At 36.8% G+C, this 15,725-nt stretch overlaps 2 protein-coding genes across 2 annotated transcripts; one reads left to right on the plus strand and one right to left on the minus strand.

Moving 5' to 3' along the window:
* Positions 65–10,939, minus strand: LOC104771712 (DNA-directed RNA polymerase III subunit 2). Its single transcript, XM_010496285.1, has 38 exons — positions 10,651–10,939; positions 10,459–10,555; positions 10,250–10,371; positions 9,947–10,039; positions 9,695–9,767; positions 9,526–9,616; positions 9,397–9,449; positions 9,035–9,099; positions 8,741–8,846; positions 8,544–8,654; positions 7,851–7,910; positions 7,546–7,581; positions 7,363–7,413; positions 7,194–7,292; positions 6,789–6,848; positions 6,594–6,686; positions 6,087–6,197; positions 5,889–5,999; positions 5,685–5,801; positions 5,394–5,510; positions 5,234–5,314; positions 4,705–4,809; positions 4,533–4,613; positions 4,269–4,439; positions 4,130–4,174; positions 3,818–3,895; positions 3,611–3,750; positions 3,419–3,509; positions 2,816–2,934; positions 2,594–2,729; positions 2,372–2,502; positions 1,882–2,007; positions 1,730–1,785; positions 1,426–1,496; positions 1,199–1,283; positions 788–891; positions 518–646; positions 65–283 (listed from the first exon to the last, which is right to left on the minus strand). Exons 1-38 carry the CDS (start codon positions 10,674–10,676, stop codon positions 233–235), a joined length of 3,492 nt encoding a protein of 1,163 aa, XP_010494587.1. The 5' UTR covers positions 10,677–10,939; the 3' UTR covers positions 65–232.
* LOC104771714 (ribonuclease 3-like protein 3) lies at positions 11,474–15,508 on the plus strand. Its single transcript, XM_010496287.2, has 7 exons — positions 11,474–11,932; positions 12,054–12,206; positions 12,291–12,982; positions 13,232–13,806; positions 13,887–14,048; positions 14,134–14,495; positions 14,786–15,508. The coding sequence occupies exons 1-4, from the start codon at positions 11,588–11,590 to the stop codon at positions 13,662–13,664; spliced, it is 1,623 nt and encodes a 540-aa protein (XP_010494589.1). The 5' UTR covers positions 11,474–11,587; the 3' UTR covers positions 13,665–13,806; positions 13,887–14,048; positions 14,134–14,495; positions 14,786–15,508.

A 15,725-nucleotide genomic window follows, 5' to 3' on the forward strand; every position in this document is an offset into this window, starting at 1 on the left:
TCCCAATGTAGTTTCTCAGTTCATACATTGGTTCAATCATTACTAAAGTAGATGTGAAATAAAAGAAAAAAAAAACTTATTAACTTTTGCATTTTTTCCCCCCAAAAGGTTCAGTACAACAAATATGATCCAACCTCAGAAATTTGAGAGCAGAATATCAAACCAGAAGGAATCGAAGTCGTACCAAACTATCATCTAAGCTAATAAAAAGTTTGATAACATTTCCCTGAGATCAAGCCTCTGTGAGTTTCAGACGCGGAACAACATTCATCGACTGGAGTTCCTGTTACCACATAATGCGCAGAACGAGTTAAAGAAAAAAAACAGAAACAAGCCTGAGGATAACTATAAGAATGGAGTTTGTTTTAAGAGTCTTAAGAAACCAGTAAAAACCCAAAACATCAATGCTTTTTACTTATTTAGAAAGAAAATTGTATTCAAAGATCAAAACTACCAATAATTTCCAAATGGGACCAAGGAGAGTTTCAATTTGAGCAGGTGGATCCAGTGGTTTTACCTGGAATAGTAGCTTGCATGCATATGGGAGTTTCATAGTAGCAATGTTATCGCCATTTTTACATGTTGAACAACATGCCTTTTTAAGCTTGTAACTGTAATATCCCAACAAACCACAAGCTCTGCAAACCTGCAATCAAAACTGTATCAAAACCAGTTGGGCATCCTAACCGTATCCACTACATAAAAGATTATCCCATTCAAGATAAGGAGTTGCAATGATCTCACAGATTTTGCCACTTCTAAAAACAGTGCATTATGATTTAGTTACCTGAACTTCAAAAGGATCACTAGAAACCATGAGCCGCTCGTAGATCAACATGCTGGCCCCATAAGCAATAAGACAATCTCGTTCCATTTCTCCCACCCTTAAACCTGGAACATCGTTAGAGATACAATTAGGAAGAGACACATCATTTGATACAATCAAATTCACAAACCAAAACCCTTAATATAATAGTAGAAAACAGAACAATAACACGAAACAAGAGTAAATTTTCACTAAGGCTCTCTGTAGTTTGGATAGGTCTCACAAACGAAACCTAACCCTTATAACAAAACGTAATAATAAAACACTCTCAAGGAAAAAAGAAAATACAAATCCTAAATTTTTTCATAAATCATAAATCAAAAGAATATGTATTAAATCCAGAGTGAAGATACAGAAGTAAGAGGCACAAACCTCCATTCTTAGATTTCCCTTCAGTAGGCTGTCTTGTCATCATGACACGTGGTCCACTCCCTCGCGCATGCATTTTGTCTAGAACCTATTCAACATATGTACAAAAAAGAGAAATTCTGTTTACTTTTTCCGAAAAAACTACTGTATAGAATTCTTTTCTTTTCTTTTTTTTCTTTTTGTGATTACAAACAGAAAAAAATAATTCAAATAAGTTAAAGAAACCTCACCATGTGTTTCAATTTCTGGTAATATATAGGCCCCATAAATATGTATGCTTCCAACGGCTCGCCACTGAGACCTGCAAGACTCTCAAGGTCGTCATGTTGAAGTACAGGAAAGAATCATTAAACCCTATATTGCTTTAGAATAAGAATGAGCATGTCCGTTAAAAATGTCAAATGGTAATGTCTTCGCCCATTTTAGTGAGATTCTAAACGACTTTGTACACAAATAAATTAACAACAGACACTAGAATGAATTTTAACATATAACTGCACATTCTGAAATGTGTACAGAATCATAATGCAGTACCTGAGTATAACAAGTCCTTCCCACTGTATGAGAACCCTTTCTCTACAAGGGTCGCACTGCAATGATAGAAGAACATACGATGACATTAAATGCCAAAAGAAAAGGTTATAAATGGAAGAAGAAACCTCGTAGTTACGAGAGAGAAAAAGTACCTTATAGTCTCAACCTTGTCTGCATGGCCTCCTCTTTCTCCAAAAGCACTACCATAATGAAATCTACCACAAGAAACCCCAGCCTTACTTCCAAGGAGTTCTATCATCTTACCTACTGTCATACGACTGTCACAAGAAATATGTTAATACATTCGTCAGTTTTAAATCTCAAGTAATCAAGAACTTTCAGATGAAACTCGAAAGTTTTGGACCGACGGGATCATAACTGTTGCTTCAAGTTGGGTACCAAAACAGATTTTATGATTTTGTGCCAACTGGAAATCCACTGTTACTTGTTTGTTACATCGAAAAGATTCTTATAGTTAAGGCAACGCAATGGTAACAAAATGAAGCAAAACCTCTACACAAAAGGCCCCAAATACACCCACACACTCGTACACAAAATGAAGGATGTCTTGTTCTTTTGGCTCCACGTTATAAAAAGGCAGCACAGATAAATAGAGAATTGTCTTAAGGAAGAATTTCTAACCTTGGAAACCCATGTGGATTCATGATCAAATCAGGGCAAATTCCAAGCTCAGAAAATGGAAAATCTTCTTGCTGAATAATTGTACCACATACACCTTTCTGCCCATGCCTACTGCTGAATTTGTCACCAAGCTAAAAAAAAGCCGGACCAAAACATGATTAACACTGTAGAACACGAGGCCTAGGCTAGAAGCATAACAGTATTGAAGAAAACTATTCTCACCTCTGGTCGACGAGTATGTCGTATGATATATTTGATACATAACTGGTCATCTTTATAAGGACACAGAGCAACTCTATCGACCACTTGTGTCTCCCCTTGAGGACCTTTGAAATACTCTCTGGCCGAACGGTATTGACTGAACATTACGCAACGAATTGTACATTTGTGATTACAGTTTTAAGAAACAATTATGATCACATATTCGAGAAATATATTGGATACCTATCAGATAGCTGAGATGTACTCTTATTAGTAACGTCCACAGGGATTTGTTTATTTATATAGACATCATTTGGTCTGATAATTTCTCCCGGAGAAGCAATTCCATCATCGTCCAGTATCTTAAAAAGAAAAATTGATTTAAGATGTATTAGCAGAGGAAAAGGTCACAAGTCAAATAAATAATAAATAAACAACAAAAAGCAGCAAGGAGAAGGAAAGGAAAACGCCTTGATTCAGACACTATCACTAGCTGTTTGGATTAGAACTTTCCCGTCTTCAAACACAATAGGAGGGTTTATGCCATCTATGTCATAATTTCTAGGCAGAGTCATATTTTTTGGTAATGGAGCGTATAATTTGAGAGAAATACAGTCAAATTTCAAATAATCAACAACCATATCGTGCTTGCTCCCTCTTATAAGAAATTGCAAAAGTTAAAAAATGTATTTTGTCCTCAATGGATTACTTAGACTGTTTCCATAGCATCTAAGAAATGCATACAGAATTAGCAATTATAACAAAACATATTCCCAAATATGCCATTTTAAAAATATGACGTCACAAGTCTTACGATATACGGCATATGCAGACAAAATGTAATACCTGCATCTTTTCTGCATCTGGGCCTGTTCTTTCTGGCCTGAGTATTCTGTCTACTGTACCGTTCTCGTGCCTCAGGCATGTAGCGACAATTCTGTTTCACAAGATAAGACAAGACAACACAAGCAATAGTTAATGTAAGAGACAGGCTTTCAAAGAAAACAACTTTGCCTCACAGAGAAATCCATAACATACTTTTTCATAACAATGCAGCGGCCAAAACCACGATCCAAGGAAGATTTGTTCATCACTATTGCATCCTCTATGTCGTATCCACTATTACTCATAACAGCAACTGTTGCGTTTTGACCTGCTCCAAGTTTATCGTATCCAACCTGTTAACAAGCATAATTTATTAGTTTCATATTATTAATACATTCCTACTAGAGCAAAGAAACGTACCAATTCAATTGTCCTTGTGGTCAACAGGGGTCTCTGGGGATACACCAATAGGTAAAGCAATGTGTCCATCCGGTTTAACTAAATACAAAGATTATAAAAAACAAAATCAGTGTCTGGCAGAGAGCAAAATATACAAAAACATGATACAACGGAGAAGATACAGGCATTAAAGTATTTAGACTTCATACAATCAACTTAATTAAGTAAAACCTAAGATAGCATGATAGGCAACAATTTATCTAATCACACTAAAAGTAGAAAGAAGCAAGATTTGCTCCAGTGAAATGACATGGAAGGCATAAACGGACTTGCCTGGTTGTAAGCAATATTTCCCATAGCTTGTTTCCCCATAGCACACTGCACACAATGTAACAGGAATTAATGACTAATAACGAAATGCAAAACCAACAAAAATTGCAGCTCTTAAGTCAGATTGTCTAGAAACACAAACCTGATATGTATTTCTAGGTGACTGGTTATGGTGAGGGTAGGGGATAAGACCAGCAACAACACCTAAGATGGTGAAAGGTTCAATCTCAATGTGGGTTGTGTCTACCCTTATCTTAGCAGCTTCTACTCCTTCATCCAGTTCCGCAGTGGCTTCACTTTCATATAAAGCGATCTTAAAACAAGGAAAAAGAGCAGTTCATCATTCTAAGCTGCCTACGGTGCAATAAAATAGAATACATCTGGAAAATATGAGTCTGAGATGTACCAATGCATTATTTTCCTCATTGACATCAAGATACTCGATTAAACCGTCACGAATAAAGTCATCAAAAGTGCGAACTCCATCCTTCAAAAAAGTACAAATCAGTCAGCCAATGATTTTAAATTATACCACTATGACAACTATGCATGAATCTGGGAAAATATAACACATGTACCTGTAATTCCTTCATGTGGTGTTGTTTAACTCTTGATATTCCTTTATCGGCTATAACAAGTGGACGACACACCCGCCCACCATCAGAAGCAACGTAAACACAATGCTGATAAACATTTTCTCTTTGGAGTCAGTGTCAGTAAACATTTGTAAATTCGTCAGAAAAAAATATATATCGGCAGGAACTAAAAAATCAATAATTTCCTTCACCCTTTATCAGCAACCATTTACGAAGTTGTACATTTTATAATTCGCATCCTTAGCTGTATTTCTAATCCAAAATACCAAAAGGAGGCTACTAAGACTACAAATTTATTAATGTAGCTTCCACAATCCCTTTTTAGCTCAGAAATCTTAATCTTCAGTTCTAGCTATATCAATCCATATTACCAACTATAAAGCTTAAATAGTACATGGACAAAAACATAATCGAATAAATAAAGTGGGTTTTGCTTGATGGACGAATGAACAAAAGCTATAAAGTGCACAACGCAAAACCTAGATACACAAAAAACTGATCGATGAAGTACCTGCTTTTCGTTTGTGAACACACTGACGAACTCGCCAATTTTTCCAGCTCTACGCAGCCTTCTAAGTGAATTGGCGAAGTACTGAAACAATAGAAACTCGTGAAGAGGTGTAAATATATGTATTGTGCATGTTGGAGATTTGTGTCTTTATATAAAGTACCTGTGGCCTTCTATGTTTGCCAAGTATTAGCCCATTCAATATGACCAAAAATGAGTCAGGAGTATGCAGCTCCTCTGCTGACAATACTTCCAGATCTGTAACACCCAATTTGTAGCACTGTTCCCAGAAAATTAATTCGAACACAAAGATTCAGCACTATATTGACAAGATTCTAGCAGAAGATAATGAGAAAGGGTAGTGTGGTTCCAGCGGTATCCTTCTCAAATCCATAGCAAAGAAGATTAATGAGAAAAATAGACTGCATGTGCCAAAAAAATAGCAAACCCATACCATAGCAACCAATGGCCCTTCCTCTTCATCCGTTGTGACATGAGTCATTAAAGCCAAGTTCTTGACAAGCCCACAAGCTTCGCCTTCTGGGGTATCACATGGGCAGAGCATGCCCCACTTGCACAGATGACAGTATCAAAAATCAGATGCAATGTAAAAACAATAGTTCTCTTATTAGCAGGCTCATAAAGAAAGTAGCATTACCTGGCTGGGTTGCAATGATCTAGGCCCACTTACTTTCCTGGACTTTTCAAATTGTGGCGAAATTTTCGTGATAAACCCCATGCTCCCAATAAAAGATAACCTTGTTAGGACCTATATGATTTTTTATTTTTTGAGAATGAAGTCGTATAGCAGGCTAACGACATATACACATATATATAGAGAGAGAGTGAGACTAACCTGTGTCATGCCTTTTCTATGCATTCTAAACCTTTTAATATCGAAGTTTCCAGTTGAAAGGGTTCTTTCTAGTCCAAAAGTAATATTGTACAATTTATCTCCAGTAAGACACTACGAGAACATAACAAAAGAAAATTGAAGTTTTAATATCAGATATTTGACTCCAGTAACCATTTCTGAGAATCGAATCAATAAAATAATTTATTGTCACAATTCAAGTAGCAGTGGAATATCCAAAGGGAATGCAAGTTCATAAAGCAAGAGGTAATCGGCATAATAACACCTAGCTAATAATGAGCTTACTGCAAACAGAAATATATTTTAGATTGTTTCAATAAACATGGAGGAAACACAAAAAAAAACTCTTAGAAAATGAATCTTTGATGTTATTTTGATTGAAGATCATTTGCAACTCCAAATTATAGGTGTCTAAAGATACATGTTTTTCAGGTTAAGAAAATTGAATGCAGGACCTGCATCAGCAGGGAAAAATATCTCTACACATACCTGGGAGAAATCAAATCTGCTAGCCCGGGATGTTTTTGTAAGAATTGTATCTACCTTTCTATAGGCCTCAGTGGTCATCGTTTTGAACAAATCCTGTAGCAGGGAGAAGGAGGGAAATAATAGGTAAGGACTAGACAAAATCTTACAAAAAAAGGACGAGAAAGTACTGGGCTTGGTGATATGTTCCAACGACACCTCAAAGAGGAGAGAAATTAGTTGTCCAGATAACTCCAATCGCTTGTTACCAACGTAATCCTACAAAAAGGCGCACATTTGAGAACTCACGTTACAAGCAATATGAACTTTCGGGTTACAATAACACTTGTCTACAGATCATCATTAGTTCATCTCAGATCACTGACTAACAAGTTAGCCATCATATGAGTTAAATCTTTAAATATGAATGGCTCCTCTAAGAGACAGCCAAGAAAATTTGTAAGCCATTTAAGCATGCCCTCCCTTTATTCAATTGGCTGATCTTTAGTTAATCTAAGTATCTAACATGTCATACAAGCAATAATCCTAATAGAAAATAACCAGACTTCAAATATATTCCACAGGTACGAAAACACTATTCCAGATAGAAGGTCATCATATTACCTTGTCATCCATCGCATCTTTGTTTAACATTGCTTCAATCATTCGTCTCAACATCACGCCAACATAGAAACATTTTTGACGGAAATTGTTGTCACGCACCTTAAGGAGAAGAACATAGCAGTAAGCAAACGGTACAATTTAAAAAACCAAAAGAAATTAAGATACTTACAGGTACGTGCGCAAGAAATACATCTCTGAGGATCTGTAGAGCTCTTCCGTCCTAGTAAATCATGTAAATTTACAATGTGGAATTTTCAGTTAGCAAGAAAACTTTCATATTCAAATGTGCAGGGCCAAAAGCATCTGTACAGAGTTGAACTAGAGAGTGTGATAGTGAAATAAAGAATTAAACCTTTTCAGGTGGAGAGCCGTATGATGATTTTTTCACCTACAGTAATAAACAGATAAAAAGAATGTCACATATATCTTGCTGCAAATTGACAAAAGTCAAAATCTATTGTTATTCTAACATAACCTGATAGACTACTCTTCTGTTCAGCGTGTTTAGAGGTATGAGCTAGGATGGTCTTTTTTAAACTATAAAGAGATCTTTTTAAAACAGGGATTTTTCAGATGATTTTTGAAGCAGACGATGTGTTCACTAGAATCATTGAATAGAAAACTAAATGACTCAGTAAGATAACTAAAACAATGCACCTTTGCCTCGAGATACTCCAGTGCTTGTTTTTGTGTATTCACACCTTCACTAACACACTCCTGAAATTAAATAAGCATTCAGAGAGATAAATATGATGCGTCAGAGATCAAGGCTCGTCAGAACCCACCGGATGAACAAAATGGCATGGAAGATTAAGAAATTCATCAACTTTTACATTCAACAAAAAGGACTAGTTAGGACATTGGTTTCGTATGGCAGTTTTTTTGTGAGCCACGGGTTAATGATATTCACACATCACCTATAACTTTCAATAGCTATAGCAAGAGGGAGTACGAGTATTTTCTGGATGTCAACGAAAAACCTTCCATTCTAAGAGCCATAGCAGTTGCTTCTATATCTTTATGCATCGCCAACCGACCATGGCGCTCACAAGTGCACCAGACTTGATCAAATATGCATAGTATCAGATTTAAGTATCATTATTTTGATTAAATTCCTAACTAAAATTATGAGAACAAAAACAATCAACCACGAGGATCACTGCTACGTAGTTTACTTTTGCCAATGAAAGAGATTCAAAAATTCATATGACGAACATTTATATCTATAAACTACAGCTGCTTCTAGGTTAAGAGTTGTTATAAATTGAAAGGTTCACTCAAACACTAACATCATTACCAAATTACGATAAATTAGACACAAGATAAAATGCAGGGGGCTATAATACTTGCCTCAATAGAAGGTAAGAGTGACGCGCTAAAACGGGGATCCCTTCCAACCATTTGTACAATCTCTTGATCGCTCTCCATTCCCATAGCTTTAAGGACAATTACAATTGGAATCTATGACAAAATCACATGCTCAGCCAATAGAACCCAATGCTGAAAGATCTACAATTAAATTGGTGGACATGATAATGTATCTACACCTTTTTTACAAATTGATGAAGAAATAAATATATCTTCTCCTTTTCCATCTGAATAACTGTTTTGCTTTTCGTCATTTCAGTGCTGCTTGTGACGGATGCATTTATGCTGCAAATAAGCAGTAAAAGAAAGAGAGTCAACAAATCGTAAAACTGATAAATGGATAGTGGGTGGGTAAACAATGGAAGCACACTGCTGAAGCATGATAGAATAATGATTTGGCTTGAAAATTAATGTATTTGAGGATGCTTGCCATCAATACTGCAGGGGCTAAAATACTGTAAGAGATCACTTACTTCCCTTTTTTATCAGAATCAATAATAATTCTGTTCTTTGAAAGTTGTTCTTGTATCAACAACACCTGAAATGAACATCAAACACCAACAAGCAATGCATGGCTTCAGGTCACGTAAAAAGGAAAGGATCGCATGACAAATCGGATAACTATATTGACAGAAACAGCTAGAAACAGAAAAACGTCAATTAGAACGAGAACAGCATTGAACTGTGAAAAAACACACACAATCGAGTCCGAACCAAAGAGACGTAATAATACACAACATATATCCACAAAATCTAAGTGCGGACTACTAGGCAATCTATAGACTCCATATGATAGCTGCAAGAAGATTATATACATAAATATATGAATTATCACCTTCTCAGTTCCTTTGATGACGAAGTATCCTCCAGGGTCAAGAGGGCACTCGCCTAGAATCCAAATGAAATAAAATAAATATGATGAACACAAAGATGTAATATTGAAGTAGGGGTACACAATACAAACCCAATCTTGCAAGTTCCTCTTCATCTTTTCCATGTAATACACAGCGGCAACTCCGCAACATTATAGGCATCCTTCCGATAATAAAGTTATCCTGAATAAAGAAACATCATATTCAGCCTGAGTTTGATTATAAGCATCATATATGTAGAATAAATTTTCTCTCATTTACCTTGGTAGCTAGTGTCTTCACTCCATGACTTCCATAAATATATTCTATATTGACATATATTGGAGCAGCATACCTGATAGTTAAAACAAGAAGTTATAATGCATTAACCACAGCCAATAGAAAGAGAAAGTTATTGATGATGTAGACGGATGAGGAACAACAGAAACAGGTGGAAACCAAATTCCAACTGCACAACATATGCTCAAACATCAAACTACAAAAACATGATATGAGTAGTAAAGAACACTTTACGTCAAGTCTGCTAATCGGCACATGTGCGGAGTAAGTTGTTCCGCAATATTAAGATTTATAACTGAGGGTTCACCAACTCTGACGGACTTAAACCTGCATTAAAATATAGCTACGAAAGGTTAGTTTTGGAAACAGGAGAAAACCAATAAATAGCACAATCAATCTCTTTATATATGCATCTGTTGTAATGAAGAATTAGAAAAGGACTGCAAAACACCCACTACTCTACTTGAAACAAGACATCAATATTCATAGATAGGGACTTGTCAGATACAAGAAGAAATTGAGATTACAAAGTTTGACCTTAGGTAGATTGATGGGTCAACTGTGGACGTAATAAGATTATTTGCCTGAACAATCTTTTTAATCCCGACATTGATAAAGTAATTGAAGGAATCCAGGTGTTGCTTCACAAGTCCTCTCACCTACAAAACAAGAACAATTACACAGTCAAGTATGAATAACTTTTCCCACCAAGATTACATATCAAAGAATTTGTGTTCTGTGTGTACCTTCAAGAACTCGGGAACGAGCTGGAATTTATCAGCTGTAGACTTGATAGGAGCTGAAAGCTTTTCCTTGTCGACGAAGTGATCATCATTGGTCAAGCTGTTTCAATAGAAAAGAGTAACCTTATAAGATTATGTAACTAGTTCAATTAAAATCTAAAATCATTGCCGAATCAACACAAAAAAAAAACATACTCTAGGTCTTCTTGATCGAGTCCCATCGCTAGTTAACTTGCAATTAAGCTGTCAGTTACGAGCACGGGAGAATCGTCGAAGAGATTCTGATGGGAGGATTTCGTGCGATTCGAAGAAGAGATTGAAGCTGGGATCGTATAGTCTCTTTGGGAGGCAGATAAAGTTTCTGAAGTTCTCTCCGGAAGAAATAATCGGCTACGGAAAGCGATGGCGGAGTGTTGCTGATTTGACAGGCAAGGGTTTAGGGAAGAGGTTCAAAGAGACGACGGCTTAAAAAAATATGACGAGTAAAAAATACAAAACGGAATAAGAGGGTTTTTATTATTGTAAATAAATTTTATCCCTTTTTCGCGTTTGCGTTTCTAGGCCCGGACATTAAAGTCGGTTCGGTTCGATTGGGTTTTTTTTTTTTTTAAACTTTTTTGTCACTTTGGTGAAAAAGATTAGGACGATGCAAATTTCAGGTCGGTTCCATGAGAAGTAAATCGTTCTTTTATTTTCTTTCCAATTTTTAAAAGGATTTTGTTGGTTAATAGAATAAAATTAGGTACATATTTTTGGTTAGATTAGAGTCATTAGACAAAGAAAATAAGACTGATCGGTATGATGCATCTGAACCAAGACTTGTCGATTTTAGCTCAAAACCGAAATCAAACAAATTAGCCAAACTTGAGTCTAATCCAAATATAGAAACCAAAGCAACTTGAGTGGACCGACATCAAACAAATTACTTCCTGGTGCTTTTATTAATAATGTCGCTTTAATCCTTCATGTAACCATGTCCTTCTAAATTGTTCCTGAAACTTTTGAAACGTTATCCAAACTCCACTTTTTAAAAACTTTAATAACATTTTAGGACTGAACCTGCTTTTAGTCACGAAATCAAACTCTTCAGCCCGACGCCGCCGCCGCCGCCGCCTTCAGCTTTCGCCGGGGGATGGATTCATCAGTAGAAGCTGTGGAGAAGATCTTGAACTACAGTTTCACGAATAAGACTCTTCTCAAGGAAGCGACAACGCAAACCTCTCCTGATTGCGTGGGCTCATCTCCTTTATTCAAGCGGCTTGAGTTCCTCGGCGATTCGGTTCTTGAGGTCGCCTTGTCGAATCACATTCACCTCACCTACCCTACTTCCACTTCCACTTCCACTTCCACATCCTGGGAGGTGCATAGCCTGCGACCTCCAAATGTTAGTAACGAGAAATTCGCTCGTGTCGCTCTCAGTCACAACCTCTACCAACTCCTTAAACGTGACCTTCCTTTTCCTTCGTTAGATGAAGAGGTACTTAATCATCTCTTTCGAAAAATGTGTTTTTGGAGTCATTAGAAACTTTTTTCTTAAAGAGTTATTGAATGATTTGAAAATATGTTCTTATCAGTTAAGTGTGTCTATATATCCTTAGGTTAAAGAGTTCACAGAGGCTGTGAGCAAAGAAGATGTTCCTGTTCCGTATGGTGGAGTGGTGAAAGCACCAAAAATTCTTGCGGACATTGTAGAGTCTATAGCTGGAGCTCTTTATGTTGATGTGAATTTTGATTTGCAAAGATTTTGGGAGGTACAGTATGTGTGTCTACTTGATTTTCGTTGTTTCTAATTCTGATGTTATACGGATCTCAAGTTGAAAGGGAATTTTTGGCAGATCTTCAGGGGTTTTTTGGAGCCAATATTTACACTTGATAATATAAAGGAGCAACCTGAAGAAACATATCTTGCGCTTTCTCGTTTGGGTGATAAACATGGCAAGCGAATAGACTTCAGGTATTACGAACAAGAAAGAAGAGGATTTATTGTTGAGGTATATCTTGATGATGAGTTGATAGCAGCTTCTTGGTTTGTTAAATGTAAAGAGCGAGCCAAGCTGCTCGCTGCTACGGAAGCGTTACAGAAGTTGTCAGAACGTACGCTCACTGAAAAGATCAATAGTGATGATAATCTCGACTTCGAAAATGAAGATGTGAAACGAAAGTTGTTTGAGATTTGCTCCGCTCAAAAGCTCCAGTTACAGACTCGATCATCTTCTTCGCCCACTGCCTCTGAGAACCCTTTTGCCAATGAAATGACACGAGAAGAAATGGTTATTGATGAGGATAGTCCACATGTTGAACATGAAGATTCGAAAGGAGAGTTTTTTGAGATTTGCTCTAGTAGAAAACTTCAGATTCATACTGAATCATCTTTGTTGCCCACTGCCTCGGTGAACCCGTTAACCTATGAAATTACAACAAAACAAATGGTTGTTGATAAAGATAGTCTACATGTAGTACCCAAAGATGTGAAAGGGAAGTTGATTAATATCTGCGTCACCAATAAGTGGCCAATGCCAGTTTTCAGGTATATCTTATTCCTACTTTTTTCGTTTATTTATTCTCTAATTACTACTTACTCCTTAACAAGGACCACGATCCAAAGACAAACTAATATCATTGAATAGTCTAGAATCTTTGTAATCTCAAAGAAGGATAATGAGTATAGAAATCGCATATATGCTCTTAAAAACTATACTCGTAAGATGGCTCTTTTTTTTACGTTAAATGCCTGAATAAGCATGAAGTTGCCGTATTAATTTCTTTATTGTTCCAGTGTGGATGAGGAACCACGGCCAGAAAATAAGCAGTGTGTTTGCTCAGTTAAGATTGAGATCCCAGCTATAGAGAGTACCTTTCACATGAAGGGAGATGCAAAATTATCGAAAAAGGAGGCAGAAAGATCCTCAGCCTACCACATGATAGGTGCCTTGAAATCTTCTCTAATGAGTCTTGTCATGCGTAATCTGCGAATGCTGGAAAGTTTAGATATGAAGAAGAGTCCATCTCTCTTTGACTCAGAGATGGGTTCTGATTTAGTGGGAGCAGTGGAGAAGATCTTGAATTACTGTTTTGTGAACAAGAATCTTCTGAAAGAAGCGCTAACGCACGGTGATTATTCACCTTTTTTCAAACGGCTTACGTTCGTTGGCGAGCCCGCTCTTTCTCTCTCTCGCCTTCACGAATTACTTGTACCTCATGTACCCTAACCTCGAACTGAAGAATTTGTGTCTCTTGCAAGAAGCGAATACATGTAATGACAGATACGCTCGTGTGGCCGTAAAAAAAAGCATCTACCAATTCTTTATACAAGATGCTCTTTCGTCCAAAAAGGAGAAGTTAGAAAGAAAGGTAAATAAAAAAATGTCTTGTTAATTGAGAACACCTCTCTTTTTCATAATATACTCACCAGTTTTGGTGTCATCTCTTAGATTAAAGAGTTCATAGAGTTGATGGGCAAAGAAGATGATTCTGATTCTGATCCAGATCCATACAGATTTGTGAAAGCCCGAAGATATCTCGCTAGTCTTGTAAATGTTGTAGCTGGAGCTGTTTATATTGATGTGGATTATAATGTACAAAGACTCTGGGAGGTCTGTTGTGTTTTCTCACTAGATTTTGTTTCTAATTCTGTGTTATATGATTCTGGATTTCTTAGAAAAGGAATGATATTTGCAGATCGTCAGGGGTCTTTTTGAGCCAATATATACCCCGGATGATTTGAGGCGGCAAGCTCATTCACTTCTTACGCTTTTGTGTTTTGGTGAAAAACACGGCAAGCGAATCGAGTTCAGGTATGTTGAAAAGGGCGACGCAATCAATGCTGAGGTATATATTGATGATGAATTTATTGCTCGTGGTGGGGACTCTCGTAAGAGTAGAGCTGATGCAAAGATGCAGGCTGCTAGGGCAGCGTTACAGAAGTTGTCAGAAACTATACCCATTGAAATGGTTATGAAGTACATTGAATATGAAGATGCAAAAGAGAAGTTGATTGAGATTTGCAACAAGAGGAAATGGCCAAACCCGATTTACGACAGGTATATCTTATTTCTCATTTTGTCTTTTGCTTTTAACCACAAAGTTTTATTTTCTAAGTCAAATTGATTCCACCTTTGAGTAGTCTAGACTCTAGAGTCTTGTAATCTCAGGAAGCAGAACACATTCGCTCCATAGTTAAGTTATCTTACAATCTAAGGGTAGTAAAAACGTGTATATCCTACATAAGATTAATGTGAGTTTGATAATTTTACTGTGTGTGCCTCAATAAGCACGAATGCGCCGTCTTAACTTGAAAAACTATTTGGTTACTGTGTTCAAATCTTTTCAGTGTTGAGAGCTCTGAGGAGGGATTTGTTTATTCAGCTAAGATTGAGACTCCAACTAAAGACGGTACCTTATGCATTGAGGGCAATAGAAAAAGACGGAGAAAGGTAGCAGAAAACTCATCAGCCTCCCACATGATAAGAGCCTTGGAATCTCCTCTAACGAATCTTGTCATAAGTAAGATGAAAATGCAAAAAAAGAATAGAGAAGGAGAAGAGGAAACTGGAAATGCAGGAAAGTTTAGATGAGAAGAAGTATCCGCAAATGAAGGAAATTTTAGTTGAGAAGAAGAATCCGCAAATGCAGAAAAGTTTAGATGAGAAGAAGAATCCGCAGATGCAGGAAAGTTTAGATGAGAAGAAGAGTCCGCAAACAGTGGAAAAATTAGATGAAAACAAGAATTCGCAAACACAGGAAAGTTTAGATGAGAAGAAGAATCCGCAGATGCAACAAAGTTTAGATGAGAAGAAGAATCTGCAGATGCAGGAAAGTTTAGATGAGAACAAGACTCAGCCTTCAAAGAAGAGGAAGAGAAGACGATGAAAGATTGGTTTAAGTTTTTGGTATTGTTTGAAACAATTTCTAAAAGCTTATTACATCTCTTCTATAGTGCAATCATTCCTCATTCACAGTTTTGTCATCTGTGTATTTCACATTGTATGCAATCGTTCATCTTTTTGTCTGCAAATCGATTTTGTGTATCATAGCCGCAACCACCTCTGCATGTGGTCTCTTCCTCCTGCGCCTTTGTCTCTGGCATGACCCAACTAATGAATTGACCTTCTTCTCTTATCCAAAATTGTTTCTGTTCCATAATGTTATGGTCTCTTCCTTCTGTATTGATTGGGACCTTTTTGTAACGTTAACTAATTCTCAAAAATAAAGCTAAGGGTTTAAATTCATGTTTTTAGTAAAAAGTCCAGGTGTATTGACGTGACCAATTT

Source organism: Camelina sativa, chromosome 20 (genome assembly GCF_000633955.1).
Source record: "Camelina sativa cultivar DH55 chromosome 20, Cs, whole genome shotgun sequence".
NCBI classification, from domain to species: Eukaryota; Viridiplantae; Streptophyta; class Magnoliopsida; order Brassicales; family Brassicaceae; genus Camelina; species Camelina sativa.

What these genes read in the sequence shown, in the direction of transcription:
- LOC104771712 (XM_010496285.1), bottom strand. Translation starts at nt 10,676, where the DNA reads ATGGGACTCGATCAAGAAGACCTAGA. An exon ending in TCGTTCCCGAGTTCTTGAAG is followed by an intron (nt 10,372 to 10,458) that starts GTACACACAGAA and finishes CTTGTTTTGTAG; the next exon opens with GTGAGAGGACTTGTGAAGCA. An exon ending in GACATACTCGTCGACCAGAG is followed by an intron (nt 2,503 to 2,593) that starts GTGAGAATAGTT and finishes GCTTTTTTTTAG; the next exon opens with CTTGGTGACAAATTCAGCAG.
- LOC104771714 (XM_010496287.2), top strand. Translation starts at nt 11,588, where the DNA reads ATGGATTCATCAGTAGAAGCTGTGGAGAAGATCTTGAACTACAGTTTC. An exon ending in TTCCTTCGTTAGATGAAGAG is followed by an intron (nt 11,933 to 12,053) that starts GTACTTAATCAT and finishes ATATATCCTTAG; the next exon opens with GTTAAAGAGTTCACAGAGGC. An exon ending in ATTTGCAAAGATTTTGGGAG is followed by an intron (nt 12,207 to 12,290) that starts GTACAGTATGTG and finishes AATTTTTGGCAG; the next exon opens with ATCTTCAGGGGTTTTTTGGA.